General features: G+C 44.0%; 1 protein-coding gene across 2 annotated transcripts in view; it reads left to right on the top strand.

The window, feature by feature from the left end:
• The first annotated feature begins 20197 nt into the window (after positions 1-20197).
• The window catches only part of FMR1 (fragile X messenger ribonucleoprotein 1), a 31907-nt gene continuing 28112 nt past the window's right edge, over positions 20198-23992 (top strand). For both annotated transcript variants that reach the window (XM_048959928.1, XM_048959926.1), the window contains exon 1: positions 20198-20440. In XM_048959928.1, the coding sequence (XP_048815885.1) occupies positions 20390-20440 (51 nt within the window). In that variant the 5' untranslated portion in view covers positions 20198-20389. The remainder of the gene's footprint in view (positions 20441-23992) is intronic.

Here is a 23992-nt window from a genome sequence, read left to right as displayed (position 1 = left end):
GAGGTCTCCCCGCAGCCTTCTCTTCTCCAAGCTAAACAAGCCCAGTTCCCTCAACCTTTCCTCACAGCAGAGCTGCTCCAGCCCTCTGCTCATCTCAGTGCCCCTCTGGACCCGCTCCCAGAGCTCCACATCCTTCCTGTGCTGGGGGCCCCAGGCCTGGACGCAGCGCTGCAGATGGGGCCTCACAAGAGCCGAGCAGAGGGGGACGATCACCTCCCTCTCCCTGCTGGCTGCCCCTTTTTTAATGCAGCCCAGAACACAGCTGGCCTTCTGGGCTGCAGGCGCTCACTGCTGGCTCATGTCCAGCTTCTTGTCCACCAGGATCCCCAAGTCCTTCTCCGCAGATCTGTATAAATACCTGGGATTGCTCTAGTCCAAGTACAACACGTTGCACTTGGTGCTGTTGAACCTCATTAGGTTCCCATGAGCCTGCTTCTCCAGCTTGTCCAGGTCTCTCTGAATGGTTTCCCTTCACTACAGTGTATTGACTGTACCACTCAGCTTGGTGTTACTTGCAAAGTTGCTGAGAGTGCTCTGGATTCCACCATCTATGTCACTGTTGAAGAGCACCAGTCCCAAGACCACCCCTTGGGGGACACCGCTTGTGACCAACCTCCACCCAAACATAGAATCATTGATTCTAACCCTTTAGCTGTGACCAGCCAATGAATTCTTAATCCACTGAACAGTATATTCTTCAAATCCACACCTCTCCAATTTAGAGAGAAGGATGTGGTGAGGGACCATGTCAAAGGCCTTGCAGAAGTCCAGGTAGATGACATCCATTGCCCTTCCCCTGTCCACCAAAGCCATCACTCCATCACAGAAGGCCACCAGGTTAGTCAGGCAAGATCTGCCCTTGGTGAAGCCATGATGGCTGTCTCTAATCACCTCTTTGTGTTGTATTGGCCTTAACATAGCTTCTGGGAGGATCTGCTCCATGATCTTCCTAGGCACAGAGCTGAGGCTCATTGGCCTCTAGTTCCCCAGGTCTTCCTTTCTCCCTTTCTTAAAAATGGGAGTCATGTTTCCTTTTTCCAGTCACTGGAGATGTCACCAGACAGCCATGATTTTTCAAATACAGAGGAGATCTGCTCGGCAACCACACCAGCCATCTCTCTCAGAACCCTGGGATGGATATCATCCATCCCCCTGGACTTACAGACATTCAGTTTCATGAGGAGGTCTCAGACTTGTTCCACTGTTACAGTGGGACAGAATCCATTCATTTCATTCACACCTAGAGGTTCAGGATCCTGGCAGACATGAGGAGCCTGACCATCAGTGAAGACTGAGGCAAAGCACTTACAGGAAACAAGATGTTATTGTTTCTAATGTCTAACATTTACTGAATATTATTTTCAACAAGGTAATTCAAAACACATTTCCTCTGTAGCTGTTTTATTATATTTCCTACAGATAATGATCAAGAAATGTCCCACTTATTGTTATTACTATAGCCTCTGGTTCGGGAGCCAAACTCTACTGAAAAGAAAAATTCTCTTTTATCTCTCTTAGTCCTAATAGGGACAAAATCTGCCTATGTTTAACCTCTGCTTTAATAGCTCCCAATAGAAAATGACCAATTAATCTGACTTTAAAAAAACCCTCCAAGCATCAGCCAGCCACAGTCTATTAAAGGGGACAAAATATCTTCAGCATTGCTTCTGAAAAAATTGTAACTGTTTGGTTTCATGTGAATGAAAGATTAGGAGGCTCATGCCTTATTTTAGGGAAAAAGAAAAATGAATAGAATAATCACTTGATAATGACAGCCTTACACACCATGATAGAAAAAGCAGTGTTTTTGCACTACGGTTTATCTAAAACAGTGGTGTGATAACAGGGAAAAAAAAAAAAAAAAAAAAAGGATCAAACATGAGCTGTTCTGTTAAGGTACTGTATGGGAACTGCTGAGTCACGGCCTGAACCTCTGATTGATCACCTGAGGTGAGCCATGAGTCAGCCAGAGGAGCACAGGTGAAGGCAATTCACCGTGCTGCCAGAAGCCTGGCTGCACCCCTCCTAGACCTATTTAAGAGCTGGCTACCAGAGGGGAAGGATCTCTTCTGGAGATCCTCCTCTTTGGTATCTTCTAGTGAGCTCAACCCAAGGGTAAGCTCTTCTACTTATTCTCTTTTGTGATCCTTGTTTGCTTTGCCTTACTCTTTTGATTATATTGCAATTATAACATCTTGATATCTATTGATTATACACAATTGTATTGTGATTATAACATCTTGGTTATACAGGTACTGACCAAAAAACTGCAAGCTGACAACACCTTTCTTTTTATCTTTGTACAAGACTGGCTGGTCGAGAAAGTAGTTCTAAGAGATATCAAAAGACTGTAACAATACAAATTTCCCAGAAAACCATCTGATACTGATTACTTGTGTAGTAACTAACTAACTGACTAACTCTCTCTAAAATAGAGAGTTTAGTAAGAGTACCTATTATTTTCTTACTAAGACTCTCACTAAGATCAGGAAAAAAGCTTCCTGTTTTGATAGACGCATTGTTATATTTATTAAGATTCCATAAAATGTTAATTATGATTAATATGACATAGATTAAGTAAAGTAAAATTTTTAGGGCACTTATTTTTTATTAACATATACGTCACTAACAAGAGCAATTGAAGAATACCGTATTATTTTCCTTCTATTTATATAGATTCAGATTCTAAAAAGAAATTGGAAAACCAACCAAACAAACAAAAAAACCCACTAAATTGTGGTTTGAGTATTTTCCTACATTTCCTGACATATATACATGTCATATCCACGTCTGTTAGACATTGAAATATTTTCCATGCTTAAATATTACTTCCACCAACTCCCAGACTGAGGTGTGTCACTGCTCCAAAAGATTTAGAGAGCACTTAAAATAAATTTACACTTCATTTTCCCCATCTCTTCTGAAAATTGTTGTAAGTACAAAAGGAAAAATGATGCTTCAGCCTTCTGATCAACTTCATGGCCCTCCTCTGGACCTGCTCCAACAGTTCCATGTCATTTTTGTGTCGGAAGCCCCAGGTGCAGTCTTCCAAGAGCAGAGTAGAAGGGTAGAATCACCTCCATCGGCCTGCTGGTCATGCTTCTCTTGATGCAACCCAGGATATGGTTGGCCTTCTGGGCTGCAAGTGCACATTGCCAGCTCCTGTTGAACTTTTCATCAAGCGATACCCCTAAATCCTTCCACTCAGGCCTGCTCTCAAGCCATTCTCTGTCCAATCTGCATCTGTGTTTGGGATTGCCCCGACCTAGGTACAGGACCTTGCACTTGGCCTTGTTGAACTTCATAAGGTCGGCTTGGGTCCACATCTCAAGACTGTCCAGGTCCCTCTGGATGGTGCCCCTTCCCTCTAGTGTGTGTCAACTGCACCACTCAGCTTGGAGTCATCTGCAAACATGCTGAGGATGCACTTGATCCCACTGTCCATGCTGGCAGTATGACAAGTGGCTCCTAGAATTCTCACTCTGTGAACAAAAAACAGTCATACACTATGTTGTGTGCATGGCTTTAAATCTCTGTCACGTTAAGTGTAGGAATCTTGATGTGTGACTAGAAGAGGAAGCCTTCCTGTCAAGTCACAAGGTTCAGAAAGGACCCCATTGCTTTCTAAACTTCTCAGAGAAGTCTGGGTGCTGCTAAACTCAAACTTAGTTAAATTGACCTGGTAAAATATACGTCTAGGGATTACCTGTACGGATACTTTCCAGAATCAACATTCACCTCTTGGAGCCCTCTCAAGGACTTGCACTGAAACAGTTTCACAAAGTTAAAAATAGGTTGTTTATTGAGGTGACACATAATGGATGTGGAATTGCGACTGATAAATGCACCAACCACACCACGCTAAATATCTTAAGGCTAGTCAGTAATTAATTCACAATTTGCCTACAAAATAAAAATTGTCATCCACAAAATAACTGAGGCACAATTTCTTACTGAAAAATTTCTAACCAAGAAAGCAGGATGAGTGAGATCCATCAATGCACCCAAGCCAATGGAGCGTCTCCAAACTGCACAGTGGAGGCAGAAAGGCAGATTTATACTCTTGATTTGGGGGGACTGAGTCATGTGTCTTACGTGATAGGCATCTCAGCAGGACTCATGGCGTTGTTAATTAGAGGAGGTTGGGTTAAGGCTAACATTTGGTGCCCCCTTCTGACTTTACCGAAACATCAGCCTGCCAGGCCTCTGCCTCACCTCAGGCCCCTCTCAGTCGCTGCAGTCACCAGGTCTGGGCAATATTAGACTGCACATCTCCACATCTATCAGGTGCTTTGGCCAGATTAGCAATTTGCTCAACTCCTGCCTTTGTTCAAGCCTGGTACAAGATACCACAATTTATGCAGGAAATGTTTTTTGTTAAATTAAGTCTAGCAGTACTTTTGCTTCCTCTCTGTCTAGTATTTCCCATATTACATGCATTATAATCTATTTGCACTTCCTTTTTTTTCCCTAAAAAGTAATGGGGAAATGTCCTGGTCTTATTTATCTATAAGGCAAAGGCCTTGGTTTTATACCCTTATACTCTATATTAGAGATTTACCTCTTCTGTAGTTAGTCTATTTTAGTGGGTTACTGTTTTATACGTACACTTACTCACTGAAATGTCCTGATTTCAGATTTTCTTAATAGTAAACTAACTGTTTTTCTACATTTTTTCTGTTGTTTTGTAAGGATACAGTGCTTTTCACTTGTCATAAAAAGGTAGTTTGAATGTTTCAGATAATTTTTTATTCTCATTTCTTGTTTGATATACTTTTGTTGTTGTTGTTAAATTAGAAGGGATGCTCTTTTAGCAGACTTCCATTTAATATCATGATGGTTTTGCTGAAAATCTCATTTTATTTGGTTCAGAAATAAATTACTGGAGTTTTTTGAAGGGCGCAGCACCTATATCTTTCCTGTAGAATGAGAACAGCTAGTTAACTTTTGGTTATAATCTAAGAGAGCACAACCTCACTCTCAACTTTCAGTGCATAAGATTTTTTTTTGAAAGCCTGTGAAAATGAGTAAGAACTCTTAGCTGAAAGGGACAGGACCAATAGAGCAGGATAGATATAATCTAGTTCAAGAGTTCACAAGGGAACTTCAGGATTCAATACATACATTACGTGTTTCATAGCCCCCAGAGTAGATGAAATTAATGGAAGCACAATGTATATGATAGTTTACAGGACAGTTGTCAAAATTAAATTACATTTACAATAATAATCTTCCTTAATAATTGTTTAAATTCACTATTAATATAAATTGTAACAAAAGGCAATGTGCATTTATAATGTCTAATTAAGTTCAAATAAAGTTACTGGTCTTCAGCTAGTCTGTAGTCAATATTAAAGAAACTAAGATCACGTTTTCTTTCAAAACTTCAGTGAAATGTTCAACTCATCTTAAAACCTAACAAAACACATAGGACATCTATATTCTGAAGACAAATTTTCATCACCTCATGTTCTCACTTCAAGACAAATTGTCTTTGGGGGACCTCTTGTGGTAAAGACTTAATTACTGCACTTTAATTCCTTTTGGTGTTTAGAAAATATTTGAGTTATGTCTTCAAACATCATTTTCTGGAGCTAGTGAAGTTATAAAAAAGCAAGTTAATATTAAATTATTTATGAAAATCACATTAAATCCATATATCAGATATATCCAGAATATAAGCATATATATGTCAAAGACTGTTCAAACTAATAAAGGTAAAAATGTCAGCTATTGAGACCCAAAATGTTACCTGCAATAGCTCAAAGCAAAACAGAAAAGAAGAAAGAAAGACCATGATTATAGTCTGATCATTTAATTTGCTTCCCCCAACTCCTCAACACCCCTTGTATTCACCTGCTTCCACAGGATAAGATTATAGCATTGTTTTATTGTAGCAACATAGTGGAAAATAGAAATCTTTTAAGATATATGCTTGTAATAGGGACTTAAATATCTCAGTCTGCAAGATTATGACACCTTTTACAGTACTTCCACAGCAGTCACCATTAAGGTCAATACAAATAATGTTAAGGCCACTAGCATATGCAGCCCTTGAAATATAGATCTATTTCTGCCCAACATCACTTCTGCTATGAACTGAGAAGAGTTATGCAATACATTCAGTTTAATCAGTAGCCTGTTGCTACCAGCGAAGGGCAGCAGGGATTGTGTGAAGTGTGTGTATAAAGTATTGTATGAAGTATATGTGAAGATTGTGTGAAGTATGAGCAGTGCATCTGCTCACTATGGTGACGAAGCACAAGGAGGAAGTGGAGCTTAAGAAGCATCAGAGAGAGCATGAGCAGGAGACGAGACTAGTGGAGTAACTCCCCATCAAACTTGATAAAAAGATACTGGGGTGATACCCCCAGACAGTGGTGGACCCCCTGTTCTGTCACAGGCAACTCCCATCCCAACCTTCTTTGGGTCCCTAGGTGCTCCAACACAATAGGTTTGAGGTTCTGGAATGTAAGGGAAGGGTGACTAAGGATGTGGTAGGAGGTCCACCAAAGTGATTGCCTAGGGTGAGGAGGTTGATTCCATGCCTCAAGACTGCCTCCCCCTAGAAGGAAAGATGTGGCAAGAGAGATGTGGTCTTCTTTGCTGGTGCAGAACAAAGAACTAAGATCTTTATTGAAGCCAAGCGCCTTGTGTGCATTTATGTCTGGCTCAAGTTACTGCTGTTCTTGTTTACACATTAGCAAGGTAATGACTTTCTTTGTCCCCCAGAAAGAAGGGCAGTTGTCACAGCTGAGTCCCTACAGAACAGAGGGAACAAAGGGCCATATATGTCGGTCAGATCCTACCCATGGGGAAGCATGCTGCCAACTCGGGGCTTGGGTCAGGGGTATTCCTAGAAAACTTCCTAGTCTGATTTGCCCTCTGATTATTTCTCCTTACTGATAGTTCAGGCTGGCAGCGATGAAGACATTGAGAAAAGTCTAAGGACTATCAAAAGAAACTTCAGAGCATTGGGGCAGTTAGTTGATGGAGCAGGAGTGTAGGTGGTGTTTTCCTCTGTCCCCTCAGTGTCAGCAAGGGATACCTAAAGAGGAGCAAGAAAACCCATCTCATGAATACACAGCTGAAAGGCTAGTGCAATTGCAGGAATTTCATTTTTTTAACCATGGGGTGGTTTACTTGTCATCTGGCCAAATGGCTGCAGACAGGTCTCACCTAACCCTAAAGGCAGAAATGGACCCAAGCCCAGGAGTTGGCAGAGTTTGTTGAGAGGGTTTTAAACTGGGTATGAAGGGGGAAGGGGATAAAACCAGGCTTGCTAGAGATGAGCCTGAGGGAATGATGACAGGATTGGGGGCGAGGCAAGGGGCTCAGCTTAAGAGTATTTACACCAATGTACACTGCAAGGGCAACAAACAGGAAGAGCTGGAAGCCATCATATGGCAGGTAACTACGGCTTTGTTGCCATTACTGAGGCATAATGGGATCACTCCCATGACTGGCATGCTGCAGTGGATATTACAAGCTCTTCAGAAGTGATAGTCAAGGAAGGAGGGACAGTGGTGTGGCTCTCTCTGTTAGAGTGTTTTGATGTTGTTGAGCTCAGGACTGTGAATGATAAGGTTGAAATTCTATGGGTAAGGATCAGAGGGAGGGCCAACAAAGCTGACATTCTGGAAGGTTTCTGTTACAGACCACCTAACCAGTTTGAGGTGATGGATGAGGCATTTTACTAGCATCTGGCAGAAGTTGCTTTATCATCAGTTCTTGTTCTCATGGGAAACTTCAACTTCCTTAATATGTAAGGGAAATATGATAAAGTGCCGAAGAAGCAGTCTAAGGAGGTTTCTAGAGAGTGTGGAAGACTAGTTCCTGATGCAGCTCATAAAACAGTCTACCAGGAGAGATGTTCCACTAGACTTGCTGTTCACAGAAAAGGACTGGTTGAAGATGTGGAGGTCGAGAGCTGTCTTGGACAGAGCACCAAGAAACAGTAAGAGTTCTCTATTATTGGTGAAGCCAAGGGGATGGGGGGCAGCAAAACTGCTACCTTGGACTTCTGGATGGTGAACTTTTAACTATTCAGTACCCTGGAAGGGACAGTCCCTTGGGACTCAGTATTGAAGTGTAAAGGGGGCCAGGAAGGCTAGTCGCTTCACAAAAAGGAAGTCCTAGAGGCACAGGAGCAAGCTGTCTTCCTATGCCATTAGATGAGGTTTAACCAGATGAGGTTTAACAAAAGCAAGTGTAGAGTCTTGCATCTGGGAAGGAATAATTGCATGCACCGGTACAGGCTGGGGGATGAGCTGCTGGAGAGCAGGTCTGCAGAGAGGGACCTGGGTGTCCTGGTGGACAAGTCAGCCATGAGCCAGCAGTCTGCCCTTGTGGCCAAGAGGGCCAATGGCATCCTGGGGTGCATTAAAAAGAGCGTGGCCAGCAGGTCGAGGGAGGTGATCCTCCCCCTCTGCTTTGCCCTGGTAAGGCTTCAGCTGGAGCACTGCATCCAGTTCTGGGCTCCCCAGTACAAAAAAGACAGGGATCTCTTGGAAAGAGTCCAGCGGAGGGCCAGAAAGATGGTGAAGGGCCTGGAGCATCTCTGCTATGAGGAAAGGCTGAGTGAACTGGGTCTGTTCAGCCTTGAGAAAAGAAGACTGAGAGGGGAGCTGATCCAGGTCTATAAATATCTGAGGTGTGGGGGGCAGAGTGGGAAGGTCGGACTGTTTTCAAGAGCAGCATGTGGAGACAGGACAAGGGGAAACGAATGGAAACTGCAGCATAGGAAGTTCTGCATAAGAACGCAATAACTTCTTTACAGTGAGGTGACAGAGCACTGGAACAGGCTGCCCAGGGAGGTGGTGGAGTCTCCTTCTCTGGAGATATTCAAGACCTGCCTGGACACTGACTTGTGCGACGTGCTGTAGGGAACCTGCTTTGGCAGGGCGTTGGACTCGATGATCTCTGGAGGTCTCTTCCAACCCCTATGATTCTGTGAGTCTGAGATTCTGTGAACAGGCATGGAAGAAGACCAGTGTGGATGAATAGAGAACTATTTCTGAGGCTCTAGGAGAAAAAGAGAGTTTATTTTCTGGTGGAAGAAAGGATGGGCAACTCAGGGAGTACAAAAAAAAAAAGCAGTATGGATATGTAGGGAGAAAACTTGAAAGGAAAATGTCCAATTTGAACACAAGTAAGCCACTGGGGTAAAAGGAACTGAAAATATTTCTACAGTCATATAAAGAGGACGTCTAAGGAGAATTTTTATATGTTGCTAGATGCAGCAGAGATGCAACATGATCACTGAGGATAAGGAAAAGGCTGAGGTTCTCAATGCCTTTTTTACATCTGTCTTTAAAAGTCAGACCAGTTATCCTTTGGGTGCTCTACCCCTTGACATGGAAGTCTTGAATGGCGAGCAGAATAAGCCCCTCATGATTTAAGTGGAAACAGTTAAAGTCCTACTACCCACCACTTGGACTGATGCAAATCCATGGATCCCCAGCAGTGCTAGGGGATCTGGCAGAGGTAATACTCAAGCCACTTTCCACCACCTATTAGCATTCCTGGTCACTCAGAGACGTCATGGAGAATTGGAGGCTTGCAAATGGGAGTCCCATCTAGAAGAAGGGTTGTAATGAGGATCTGGGGATCTACAGACCTGAAGTAAAGGCTGTTGACAGAGTCTATCCAGACTTCAGGCAAAGCCTTTGACACTGTCTCCCACAGTATTCTCGTAGACAAGCTGGCAGATCATGGCCTGGACAGGTATACCCTTTGGTGACTAAAAATTGGCTAGAGGGCCCCAAGGGTAGTGGTGAATGGAGTCAAATCCAGATCATGAGTGGTGTTCCCCACTGGGGTAATGGGTACGTGGGTCCTGTCCTGTTCAATATCTTTACTGATGGCCTCAATGAGGACACTGAGTGTACCCTCAGTAAGTTTGCAGATGATACCAAGCTGGCAGGAAGTGTCAATTAGCTCTATGAGCAGGAAGGCCGTTCAAAGGGATCTGGATAGCTGGGCTGAGACCAGTGGGATAAAGTTCAACAAGACCAAGTGCTGCGTCCTGCACCTTGGCCACAACAACCTCAGGTGATGCTACAGGTTTGGGGCAGACTGGCTGGAGGACTGTGTAGAGAGAACAGGCTTGGGGATGTTGGTTGACACTTGGCTGAACATGAGCAGCAGTGTGCCCAGGTGGCCAAGAAGGCTGACGGCATCCTGGCCTGCATTAGAAATAGTGCTGCCAGCAGGAGCAGAGAAGTGATTGTCCTCCTATACACGGCACTGGTGAGGCTGTACCTTGAGTACTGTGCTCAGTTTTCGGCTCCTCACTACAAGAACATTGAGAACAAGAACTACAATGAGGCCCAGAGACAGGCAGTGAAGCTGTTGAAGGGGCCTGGAGAACAAATCTTACAAGGGGAGGCTGAGGAAACTGAAATTATATAGTCTGGAGAAGAGGAGGCTCAGGGGAGACCTTGTATTTCTCTACGACTGTGAGAAGGGAGGTTGTGGTGAGGTAGGGGTCAGCCTTTTCTCCTGTATAACTAGTGATAAAACTAGAGGGAATGGCCTCAAATTGTTCCAGGGGCAATTTGGGTTGCACTTTAGGAAATATTTATTCTCCAAAAGAGTAGTCGTGCTGGAAGGAACTGCCCAGGGAGGCGGTTGAGTCATCAACCATGGAGGGGTTCAAGAAATGTTCAAATGCCGTACTAAGTGACATGGTTTAGTGGGGAAGTGGTGGTGGTAGGTGAACAGTTGGACTGGGTGACCTCGAACATCTTGGTGATTCTATGATTCTATAGCACTATGATTCTAACTTTAGCAAATTCTTGAGTACAGTATAGGGTTGTTTCAATGTAAAACTTACTGTGAAACTTGCATTGTCCATTGAGCAGGCTGTCCTACTACCGACTTGCTTGATATTGATAGAATGTCTAAGAGAACCAGAGGAGGAGAAGCTGAAAGAGGGGGAGCAAAGATACAATACTTATATATGAAATAAAACACTAGGGAGATATCATAGTGTCAGTACCATGAAAAACTTCAGGAAAAATAGACCTTTTGTCACTATTTTTCATGTTAGGAATACCTTTTTATTTAAACTCTACTCAAAGTAATTCTACTGGAGAGATCATGCACTGTCCTAAACCAAAGTTAGCTGAAGTTTTTTGGCATTCATTATTTATTCTTATTATTCTAATTTTAACAAAATGGGTTGCTGCCATGCAGGTATATTATCTTTAAGCAGACAGAATCTCAGTATTCTAATTTAGCTGCCTTTCAGTGATTACTTCACCACTTCCTCTATGCTAAACGCTGCTGTACTATACAATCTTCCCCAATTCTTAAATTTTTCTTGCCATTACTTAAATTCAACATTCTCTATTTTGTCTTGAGTAGCAAATGTTCTTATTCTTGTCTGCTTAGATCAATTTACATATTTTGAGAGCATACTGTAAATTTTCTGCTCACTGACTCCTGACATTTCTTTGTATTTTTCGATTCGCTTACATCTTCTGCTACTTTACTTTGAACTGTCTTCAGACTGAATTGTCACTCCCTTCCAAAATGTGATGTTCACTAGTTAACTAGTTTCTATATAGCCTTAATGTAAACCAGATCCTTTCAAATGCATCTATCTGAAACACAGTGACTCTGCAAAAATAGATCTTAGTGGAGATCTAAATACTAGAAGACTACAGTCTTTTGAAAGATAGAAGTAAAGTATTTAGTTCAAATGTTAGACTTGGTTTCTCATATGTAACTCTGGTGTTAAAATCCTACAGACTGTAGGATTATGATTTGATCAAAATACTTTGTCTCCTCCATCCCCACAGTATTTTTTCATAGTCCTCAAAAATCTCAGTTCATCTGCTCTAAGTCTTGTGTTTGGTCTTTCAGTTGGTCAGTTCTTCTTTCTCAGTTCTACGCTGCTTTGTGCTTGCAAACTGATCTGCTAATCTGGAAGGTATTTCAAACACACTGCCTATTAGAATATGTTTTCTTCATCAAAATAATAATAATAAAAGACCTTGGCTTTTATTCATGATGCATTTACTCAGAAGCTTTGTTAAACATTTGTAGAGAATATAAGAAAAATGTTTCCTCGTGCCTTGTCCTTAGGAATGCTGAAGTGCAGGAAGCTAAGGTAAATGGCATGTCTCAGGGCACATCAGAGTCTTTTACCTTTTATCTTCAGTACTAGTTTAGCTAATATTATTTCCCTAGGACTTTTCTCTTAGGTGTAACTCTGCATTATCTATTTATCTTCCTCAGAAATGGCCACAAGAAGTTGAGCATTTAAAATGCAGGCATCGACATCTGCCTTTCAGAACGACAGCAACAAGCAGAGGTTTTCCATCATTAAGAAATGGTTCTAGATTTCTGAAAAACCATTCATATAGCACTGGGATATGAACAGTGGAAAGAACTGAGTATTTGCATACCTGGTGCTATTTACCTTAAGGCTTAGTCAGGCACAATGAAGAAACATTATTTTTAAAATATGGTTATTTCATAACTGTTAAAGTCTCTTAATGGAATTTTATCAAATTCTTATTTACACAACCTTTTTGCACTTCTGTGTTTCTGAGATTCATAGAGATTTTAATTTATCTTCCAAATTACTATCTGCTGATTGTACGCAAACATCATTTCAGACAGGAGCCTATCCTTGATGACTTATTTTCCCCTGCACAGTGGTTTTCAGGATGTCATAGAAGTGATATTCAGGCTTCTGTACTTCCTTCTTGTCAATGGTTCACGGGCTGGTTTGGCCAGTTCCATGACTAGCAAGGCACAGGGATTTGCGAATCCGTGCTTCTGGAAAAGGGAAACGGGATCCCAAATAATTAAAAATAGCAGCAATGATTTGAGGAGAAACAAACTAATTTTCTAAATATGGTATCAGAATGCAAGATAACACACTATAATGCAATATAATTAGAATTGAAGCTAATAAATCAAATATAATGAGAGAAAGAGTGCCTGAGAACTGAAGGCCTCACCATATGCTGAGGTGAGATGTGCAGTTGGATGAGCAGCAGTGAGGAGAGCCAAAGGAAAAAGGGCATCAGCTGGCCTTGCCAGGGGTTGTATCTCCTGCCTGAACGCAAAGCCCCCTGGGGTATGTAGTTCTTCTCTTCCAGACAGGTGCCCAGAACTGGAGCATTAACTCTTTAACTCCCAGTGCACTACATGATGTTATGATGTGGAATTACGATCACCAAAATTCATAAAACCATGACATTTCACCCCTTATTCCACATCACTACATCATGCTTAATATATACAAAAACCCCACCATAATTACCAAACATCAAACACATACAGACACATATCTAAATATATGTATGGAATTACTGACTGCACTCCCCCAACATCAAATTCCCTTGTGATACACATCCCCTTTTTCTGCATCACCCACCAAGTGGACCAAGGTCCCCAGGCAAAAACAGTTACACGAAGAGGTTTGCCCTTCCCAGAAACTGAAAAGACCCAAGCCACTTTTCCCAACATGTTCTTTACATGTACTACAGAGACCTTATCTCCCTTGACAGCATGTAGGGAGCTAGCAGGACCATCACCATTGATAGATCTTCAGTGTTGACCAACCTGGTGGCTTCTACCAAATCCTTCTCTCAGTGCTTAAATATTCCGCCATCCATTGCTTTCAATGTGGTTTTTAACACCCCATTGCAGCGTTCAATTTTACCAGAAGCTGGTGCATGATAGGGGATGTGATAAATCCACTCAATGCCATGATCTTTGGCCCAAATATCTACAAGAGAATTTTTGAAACGAGTCCCATCATCTGACTCAATTCTTTCTGGAGTACCACATCGCCATAGGACTTGTTTCTTGTGACCTTATACGGTATTTTGGGTGGTAGCATGGGGTACTGCATATATTTCAAGCCACCCAGTGGTTGCCTCCACCACGCTTACCATTGCGAGATTGTGGAAAGGTGATATAATCAACCTGCCACACCTCCACATGTTTAGACTGTTACCATCACCCTTCTCCCCAGAGAGATTTCATCCTCTTGGCTTGTTTAATTTTGACACGTGTCACAGTCATGAATAACCCATGCCATAGCATTCACAGGTAAGTCCATCCCTTGGTCTCTAGTCCATTTATGTCTTGCAACTTTTCCTTGATGGCACGATGTCTCATGGGCCCACCGAGCTAGAAATAATTCACACTTGTGTTGCCACTCCAAATCTATTTCGAGCCACTTTAATTTTGGCAGCTTGGTCTAGCTGATGGTTATACTGCTGTGCTTCAGTAGCCCAACTCTTGGGCACATGAGCATCTACATGATGCATCTTTACAACCATATTCTTCGTTCAGGTAGCAGTGTCTTTCCATAGTTCAGCAGCCCAAATAGGTTTACCCCTTCTTTGCCAGTTGTTTTGTTCCCACTGTTGTAACCACCCCAGTAAGGCATCTGCCACCATTCCTGAGTCAGTGTAAAGATAAAGCACTGGCCACTTCTCCCATTCAGCAACATCTAAGGCCAACTAGACAGCCTTTACCTCTGCAAATTGCCTTGATTTTACCTTTACCTTCAGTGGACTCCGCAGCTTGGCATGTGGGGCTCCACACAGCAGCTTTCCATCTGCAATGCTTCCCCACAATACGACATGATCTATCAGTGAACAGGGCATATTTCTTTTCATTTTCTGGTAGTTCATTGTATGGTGGGGCCTCTTTAGCTCGCAGTACCTCTTCCGCTGGTAATGTTCATAGAATCATAAAATGCCTGGGTTGAAAAGGACCACAATGATCATCGAGTTTCAACCCCCCTGCTATGTGCAGGGTTGCTAACCACTAGACCAGGCTGCCCAGAGCCAATGTTCCAAACTTTTTGCCTTCAGGCCAGTCAGTGATCACCTCTAAGATTCCTGGACAATTGAGGTTCCCCATCCGAGCTCGCTGCGTAATCAACGCAATCAACTTACTCCAAGTGGCATCAGTAGCATGATGGATGGAGGGAATCTTTCTCTTGAACATTCAGTTGAGCAGTGGCAGTCGAGGTGCTAGAAGGAGCTACGTTTCAGTACAGATTACTTTGGAAGCAGCCCAAACCCCCTCATATATAACTAAGATCTCCTTTTCAGTTGGAGTGTAGCACTCTTCAGACCCTTTGTACACTCAACTCCAGAATCACAGGGCTTGGCCTTGGGTCTCTCCCAAGGCTCTTTGCTACAAACTCCAACTGGGACCTTTCTCTCCAGCAGCAGTGTGTAGAGGGTGTTCTTTACATCCTGATCTGTCCATACTGGCCCCAGGGCCACAGCACGGGCTATCTCCTGCTTAATCTGCTCAAATGCCTGCTGCTGCTCAGGACTCCACGCAAAATTATTCTTCTTCCGTGTCACCTGATAGAGGTGGCTTACAATGAGGCTATAGTGTGGAACATGCATTCTCCAAAAGCCCATTATGCCCAGAAAATATTTTGTCTCTTTCTTATTAGTGGGTGGAGACATGGCAGTGATTTTGTTGACCACATTTGGTGGGATCTGACAACATCCATAGGAACTTTATCCCTAGGAACTGAATTTCTTCTGCAGGTCCTTTCACTTTGCTTCACTTAATAGTGAAACCAGCATGCAGAAGGATCTGGATTATTTGCTCTCCTTTCTTAAAAACTTCCCCTGCTGTGTTGTCCCACACAATAGTGTCATCAGTGTACTGTAAGTGCTCCGGAGCACCACCCTGTTCCAGTTCACCTTGGATCAACCCATGGCAAATGGCTGGGCTATGTTTCCACCCCTGGGGCAAATGATTCCAGGTATACTGAATGCCCCTCCAGGTGAAAGCAAACTGTGGCCTACATTCTGTGGCCGATGGAATGGAGAAAAAGGCATTAGCAATGTCAGTGGTGGCATACCATTTGGCTGCTTTTGACTCCAGTTCAAACTGGAGATCTAACATGTCTGGCATAGCAGCGCTCAGTGACTTAAGTCAGGCCGTGGGTGTCTACTGTCAGCCTCCATTCTCCACTGGCTTTACACACTGGCCATATGGGCCTGTTAAAAGGTCTGTAAGTTGCTGATCACTCCCTGACTCTCTAGTTGATGAATCTACTTATGAATGGGGAGCAAGGATTCCCTGTTGCTGTGGGTACTGCCGTCTGTGCCGTCTATTATATCTTCTTGATTGCTCTCCATTCTGTCCAGTTTTTCAGATACTTTTGTGATGGCCGAAACATAAGCTCGTAGAGGAGTTAAATGCAACTCAAAGTCTTGAAGTTTATTAATCAGTTCATTTGTAAGGGGTCTTCTTTCCCCTCTGCCATACATTGCAGGCTAATGTGCTGGTATACCTTTCTGGTGCAGTCTTTGTGAGTATACGCCACATATTTGGCGTACACCTGACTCTCTCAGGATTGTGCTCTTGGTCTGGCTTGTCAGCAATGAAAATGGGGCTATGTAACATTTCCACCACAGCGTATTCTCTCAAATAACAGATGCCTTTTCCCATATTAGTCCATTTCTTTTTCTCAAGCATCAGATCATCTTCGAAGGGGCATTTTTCTTTCACGGCTAGCAGCATCCGCTTCCAAAGGGTGAAGGACCCACTCTGTCAATGGCTGAGTCCCTAGCAATGCCACTCAGTTGGTGAGCTTCTTTACTATCTGTTGGCCCCATTGTCCCACCATTGAAGTAACTAGGTGAGAACAGGTTCATTTGGGTGGCGTGAAAAGTCTTTTCTCAGATCTAGAATTTCATTCATTTTCAGAGATCGATCAGTAATGGTAACAATGTCTTGCTCACCTCCTGCTCTTTCAGAACTTCTTGTCACCGTCCTGGGCATTGGTGACCCCGGTCTTATTGAGGGCCCCTCCCCTGGACTCAGGGGCATTTCCCCTAAATCTCAGAGCCACTCCTCTGGACCTCCTTCCTCCTCTTCTTCTGCAGTGTCTGCTTCCTCTAGTTTCCCCTACTCCTCTTTCTTCTGTTCGAAGTGAGTCGAGATTCGTTCCATTTTCTGTCCTCTTGCAGGAGCAACTGACATTGATTCTGGTGCCTCCTGTAGTCGATTAGGTTGGTCAATTTTGATGCTCTCACTCTCCAGATCAGCTCAGAGTCTGTCTCGTTCAATTATTACGGTAGTTAGTTTGGATTCAAGCATGACTTGATGAGACTGAATTCTGCTTAGTTCAATTTGGAGACTGAATTTTGCATGCTGGAAAGCATCTCACTCAGTTCGGAGTACATCCCGTTTGGACTTGAGGATGTCCCTCGTGGACCAGGGGGCATCTCACTTGGACTGGAGGGTGTCTTGTTGAAACTGAAAGTTGTTGAGTTTGGATTGAAGGGAGTCTCTCTCAGTTCAGAGGGTATCTCTCTCAGATTTGAAGGTGTCCCATTTGGACTGGAAGGCGTCTTGCTCACCCCAGGGTGTGTCTCGTTCGGACTGGAGGCCTTTTCTCTCAGATTGGAGATTCTCAGATTGGAGACTCTCTCGCTCAGCCAGGAGATTCTGTTTCTCAACAAGAAGACTCCTTTTCTGAACATGGAGATTCTCCCTATCAGCTCTGAGACATTCTCTTTCAGCACAGAGACTCTCTCAATTTCAGAAACTCTTTCCCTCTCTGGGATAGTATTTAATAAGGCTTATTAAATACTTATTTACTACTTACAGTATTAAAAAAAAGTATTTAATAAGCAGTAGCCAGGCCTCAAATCATTTGTGCCTCCTCAGATCTGCCTGAGCCACAACGTTCCTGTCTCAAATATCTGTTTTGACTCTCAGGGTTTTTCAGGTGCTCAGGAGTAAAGTTCCATGACAAAGAGGATGTCCATCTCTTCTGAAGTCTCTCTCGAACATCTCCACACTCCTTGCCACTCAGGATTCTCCGGTTTTGGGGAATACTTCTTCAAAATATGATGAAAACAAACACTGAGTGAAATGATGAGTATTATATTCAGGGAGATTAACATGATCAGATGAGCATCCAAAAAATGCATAAAGGATTCAAGGAAGAGACTGGGAGCCTGTTTAAAAACCACGTTCTGTAGGATTAGCAGCTTCCTCTGGAGTTGTATGCCACATTGTATGCAGATACCAGATAGTTATTTCCATCAGTGTTTTCAATCGATTATGTATACCTATAACTCCATAGAGCAAAGTGGCAAACTTAATTAAGACCCAGCATGTTTTGAGCATTAAATAAGAAAAAACGATGGCATGCAGTCCCTTGAAAATCAGTTTCTCAAGAGAAAGCACTTTTTTTTTTTTCTCTTTACAGAAGCAAGATAGCAGTGTTCAAAGTTTACAAATATCCAAAAATACTGGCGGTCCTCCTGGACTTCCAAGGTCAAGTTTTTCAGCACAGAAACCTGAAGTGCTGATAAAGTTCCCTAACGAAGGTCTCCAGGAGCAGAGAGAGATTCGTTCTAAAAGCTAAAAAGCAGCTCTTGCCAGCATTCTCAACCAAGAATGTCAGTGGTTTATGGGCTGGTTCAGCCCAGTTGCATGACTAGCATGGTGGAGGGATCCGAAGATCGGAGCCTCCGGAAAAGGGAAACGGGATCCCAAATAATTAAAAATAGCAGCAATGATTTGAGGAGAAACAAACTAATTTTCTAAATATGGTATCAGAATGCAAGATAACACACTATAATGCAATATAATTAGAATTGAAGCTAATAAATCAAATATAATGAGAGAAAGAGTGCCTGAGAACTGAAGGCCTCACCATATGCTGAGGTGAGATGTGCAGTTGGATGAGCAGCAGTGAGGAGAGCCAAAGGAAAAAGGGCATCAGCTGGCCTTGCCAGGGGTTGTATCTCCTGCCTGAACGCAAAGCCCCCTGGGGTATGTAGTTCTTCTCTTCCAGACAGGTGCCCAGAACTGGAGCATTAACTCTTTAACTCCCAGTGCACTACATGATGTTATGATGTAGAATAACGATAACCAAAAATCATAAAACCATGACACTTCTAAGCCTGGTAGTCACAGTGTAGGTATCTTCCTTCTGAAGCCTTATTTGCATTTTTCATGTCTAGGTAGAGACTGGGGGAGTAAATCCCTCCCCCCCCCACACACACTGTAAGGGCAGAGCAGGTCTGAGACTGCCTCATGAGTCTGAATGCATACATGACATGCATCCCAGGGTTCTGAAGGAGCTGACTGAGGTGGTTGCTGAGCTGCTCTCCACGATATTTGAAAAGTTGAGGCTGTCAGGAGAGGTCCCAGGTTATTGGAAAAAGGGCCATGTCATTCCCGTTTTTAAAAAAGGCAGCAAGGAGGACCCAAGGAACTACAGGCTGGTGAGTCTCACCTCTTTGCCTGGGAAGATCATGGAACAGATCCTCCTGAACGACATGATTGTTCACATGGGGAGTGAGTGTGAGATCTGAGACAGCCAGCAAAGCTTCACCAAGGGAGGGTCATGACTAACTAATCTGGTGGTCTTCTATGATGGAGTGATGGTGGACAAAGTGACAAGTGTCATTTACCTGGTGTTGAGCAAGGCCTTCGACACAGTCCCCCACTACATCCTTATCTCCAAATTGGAGGGATGTGGATTTGATGGGTGGACCACCCGATGTATAAGGAATTGGTGGAAAGGCCGCAGAGGGTGGTGATCAAAGCTCATTAAGAACCACCACAGCAAGGACATCGCTCTGCCCTCTTGGCCGTAATCACCGCCGCGGCACGCGGACTGCCGGCACTGCCTACACACCGCCCCGCAGCCCACCCCGCCCCGCGCCCCCTCGGCCCCTGAGCCCCGCCCCCGCTCGCGGGGCAGCTTCGAAGAAACGCCCACCCCGGTCTGCCCTCCTCTGATTGGTCAAAACGCCAGGGACAGGCCGCAACGCGATTGGCCAGCGGCGCCGTCACTCAGAGGCACGACGGCAGGCTCGCGTCGGCTAGGCTCGGTAGCGGTTTGACGCCGCCGTTGCGGATGTGTACGAGTGCGCGCGGGTACGCGCTCGCGGGAGGGGGGCGGGGCGGCGCGCGGCCAGGCCGTTAGGCGGTCGGCGAGCGGCGCATGCCGGCTGGGGCCGGCTCCCCGCCCCGCCGCGGCCCGTCACGTGACGGCATTCAGTGGTTACGGCCGAAGCGGGCGCCTTCTCGCCGCCGCTGCTCCTCGCGCGCCGCCCGGCGGCGGCCGTTTCGCTTTCATTTCCCGGAGGCCGAGGCCGAGCGGCTGCGGCGGCGGCGCGGAGCGAAGCGGCCCGCAGTGCCGCCCCCATCCCCCCGCCCCGCCCCGCGCGGCCCCACCCCCGCGGGCTCGCGGTGAACTGAGATTCCCCTTCCCCTCCCCCGCCCGGCACACGCACACCGCACACACACACACCTTGGCCTCCTCTTCCTCCGGCTCCGGGAGAGAGAGAGAAAGAGAAAAGCAGAGGGCGAGGCGCTGGGCCTGGGCCTCCCGCACCGCGCCGCCGCGCACAACATGGAGGAGCTGGTGGTGGAGGTGCGCGGCTCCAACGGGGCCTTTTACAAGGTACCGCGCGCTCGGGCCGGGCCTCGGGGGAGGGAGCGGGGCCCGGGACGGGAGGAGGAGGAGGAGGCGACGGCGGCGGCGGCGGCGGCTCCTCCCCGCGTGGAGGGAGAGCGGGGCCCCGAGGCGGGAGGGAGGAGTGGAGGCCGCGGCCGGGCCGTCGCCGTGCCCGGGAGATGCGGGCCCGGAGCCGGGAGCTGTGCGGGCGGCGGAGGGAGGGAAGGCCCCGCCGAGGAGGAGGCCTCGGGCCTTCGCCCATTGTGGGAAGGGGAGGCCCCGGGGCTGCTGGGGCGGGAGAGGAGGGCCGGGGCCTCGGTCTGCCGGCGCCGGAGCGAGGATCGGGGCCGGGGATGGGGCGTTAATTGTTAAATCCTTGGCTTTTGTCGCTGCTTAAGGAAAGTCTTTCTCGCTGTCCAGGTTCCCGGCGGAGCTGCACGGCGTTTAAGGCGGGGGAGGAGAGGGGTGTTTGTTCCATGCACGTTCACGATGAGAGCTGTTGTCAATTATTTTTCTTAATGCTGCGGCTGGGGACGTTGCATATTAACATTAAAGAGAGCGTTGCTTGACCAAAACTGTTTGCTGAGCTGCTAAGTGCATCTTATCATCAATTGTACCTTTTCCTGAAACTACTGAACAGCGTTCCGTGTTCGTTTCCAAGTCTGTGTGCTGAATAAAGCCATCACTGATTCTTCAATGCACGTATTGAGTTCTTAATATTTCTGTTAATACCGTGTAGTATTGGCGTGGCTTTGCTTGTGTTGGGATGCATTAATCAGTGCATTATTAGGGTGCAAGGCTTGGTTCTGCCCTGTTCCCTGAAAGTTTGAGCATGGTGAATTTGGGCCTACTGTCATTGTCACGTACACCTGTTACAAACATACCAGGAGCACTCCTCAGTTGTTTTCTGCAAGTTTACCGTTATTTAAATGTTGTAGTATTTTAAAATTTGGACGTTGTTATTGTGCAACATCAAATATTTATGTTAGTAAGGAAAGAAGAGGTAGAATTTCAGGCTCTGATGTTAATGTGGTAGGGCAGGCTGGTGTCCGAATGATACAGGTCCAACACCCTTGACTTGAGGTTTTTCCATGAAGACAATTTGAAAACTTATTTCTAAAATACATCCTCATTCTGGAGATGTTTAAAATAAAGAAAAAAGGAAAGTATGGAAGAAGTCTGAAAGCTTGGTGCACGTATGTATGCTGTGGGTTTGTGATGTTGAAGTCCTGGATGTGCATATCACTTCCTGTAATTAAGTTATTTAGTGCTTTGAAAAATCAGCTTTAAGTTTTTTAAAGATACAGTATTTGCATAGGAAAAAACACGGGCATAAATGTATTGAGAGAAGTTCTGATGGGGCTTTCATCAAATTATATAACAATATTTACAAAATAAATGATACTGAAAATGATATTGTACATTCTTTAATAACCAATGTTGTTAAACCAGGGAGAATATAAAAGTTCTGTCAATTTTTTTTTTAAGTCACATGTAGTTCTGATGTCATTATGTTCTTTTTCCCTTTCCTCCAAAATGTATGCACACTTCTGATTGTAGTTAAGGTAATAATTACAGATAGGCATATACTCACAGCAATTTATTCTTTACTGTAGTTCAGTGTATCTAAGTTCTGACATGGGTGTTGCCTCCAAATTGGGTATTATGTTTGCCTTTTAACTTTTAGAAATTCAAAAAGAGGAATTTTATTTTCCCTACCCTCCTTCGTCTCTAAGGATTGGTTGGGAGGGATTGGTTGAATTATCTAAGGGAACTTAAATAGGACATATAGGTTTATTACACTTCACATGTATTGACTGTCTAGGTGGAGCATTACACTTAAGATAAATGGTGCAACAGATTAATTTTTTTATTTTTTTTTTTTAAAGCAATCTCACACAGTTATAATCAATGTAGATCAGCAATTTTCCTCCAGCCTAAATTGCTGGAGTTTTAGTTACAGATCTTTCATGTATCGTAATGACAAGTGTCACGCTTCTATTAAGTAATTTATCTGAATGTTCTCTTTCTTTTGAGTTTTATGCTTGTCTTGCAGATCTGGGATTTGATTATAAAATGGATTGATTAATCCAAGATAACAAGAAGTGTGGTGATGTTAAATGTGGACATAATTGCAAGACTCGTTTTTTTTGTTTTGTTTAAGAAGTTTCCTTAGAAATGTTTTACAGCAATAACACAAAACATATCTAAAGCAAAATTTCTTAATTCCATTTCATGGTTTACTGATGCTTAGTGGTAGTTTCTTTGGCTTCAAATCATTTTTGTGATCTTCATTATTACATGCAAATGTTTTGGCAAACAAAACCTGCTGCTATGAGGGTGTAGAGGGGAAGCACGTGAGGCTGCTAGAGTCGTGAACGTATGGAGTGGTACAAGTGAGTACCTCATTTCCCCTTGAGACTTTCATAGAGTCTCTAAAGACCATATGAATTCAAGTCCATAAGCATGTTCTGATTTTGAGTGTTCCCAGCAACATCTTGATCTTGAAAGTAGGAAACTGATGCCTAATTGTCACCTAGAAACTACTGAGAGTCATTAATTAGGCTTTTTTCTGCTTATGCTGCCTGTGGGACTTGATCCAGAATGCGTGCTGAGATGCATCTAGAGGGACGGCGTTCCACGCGTAACACAGGAGATGATTTTGGTACTTCAGTAGGTGGAGTATGCATTCAGAGCGTGGAAAATTTTAACTCAGCTTTCGTACTAGTCAGGTACATTGTTCCACAAGAGTTCTTGAATGCATCATTTTGATAGCTGGATATTAATTTTTTCATGGAGTAATGATTTAATTATGTTAAGAATGCTTAACGATTCCATGAGCTTTTCCTCCTTTCCCATACGAATTGTTCCATGGGAAGTACAGTGCAGTGAATAAGCATGATTTAGGAATAATCACTAATTTAGTGCCTAAAAATGCTTTGTCATGACTTAATATATTGCTTGGCCCACAATCTCTATAAAAGATTAAATACCTTTTTTTTTTTTTTTTTTTTTTTTTTAACTTTGAAGGCTATTCCAGCAGCCAGGGCTGTGTATCTTAACGGGAGGGAACTGCCCTTCAGCAGCTCTCAGCTAAGTAGCTAGATTGTGGAGTGCTGTTAGGTGCATCTGTTAACATCTGTTGGTTCACGTAGGTACAGTAATCGAAGTTTCCATGTTCTTATTCTCAGACAGTCTGTTGTCCAATCTTTCCAGCCTTAGCTCTAGATATCATTTCCTTCGAAAAGGGAACGTGGTGGATATCTTTCCAGCATGGGATTTATGTTTTGTTTTCTTTTTCCTTTCCCCAGTTTGGGAATAATTACCGCTTGTAATCTCTGCTGGAGATAGGAAGCATCCTGTTGGAGGCAGTATACACTTAGGAAGCATCATCATTCTCTTTGTTCATTCACAGTCCTTCTGAGGATGATAGCCTGTGCTATTTTTTCTGATTCAGTTTTTGTTTCTGTTACTTTTCTTCTTTTCCTGGCCTACTTTTTTGTATGGTGTGCCTTTTCTCAGATTTGGTTTGCTGTTCCTTACGACTCTTTCCTTGCA

This window comes from Lagopus muta, chromosome 13 (assembly GCF_023343835.1).
Source record: "Lagopus muta isolate bLagMut1 chromosome 13, bLagMut1 primary, whole genome shotgun sequence".
Classification (NCBI taxonomy): Eukaryota; Metazoa; Chordata; class Aves; order Galliformes; family Phasianidae; genus Lagopus; species Lagopus muta.
The sequence above is the reverse complement of the archived record's forward strand: the minus strand, read 5'-3'. Positions and strand labels throughout refer to the sequence as shown.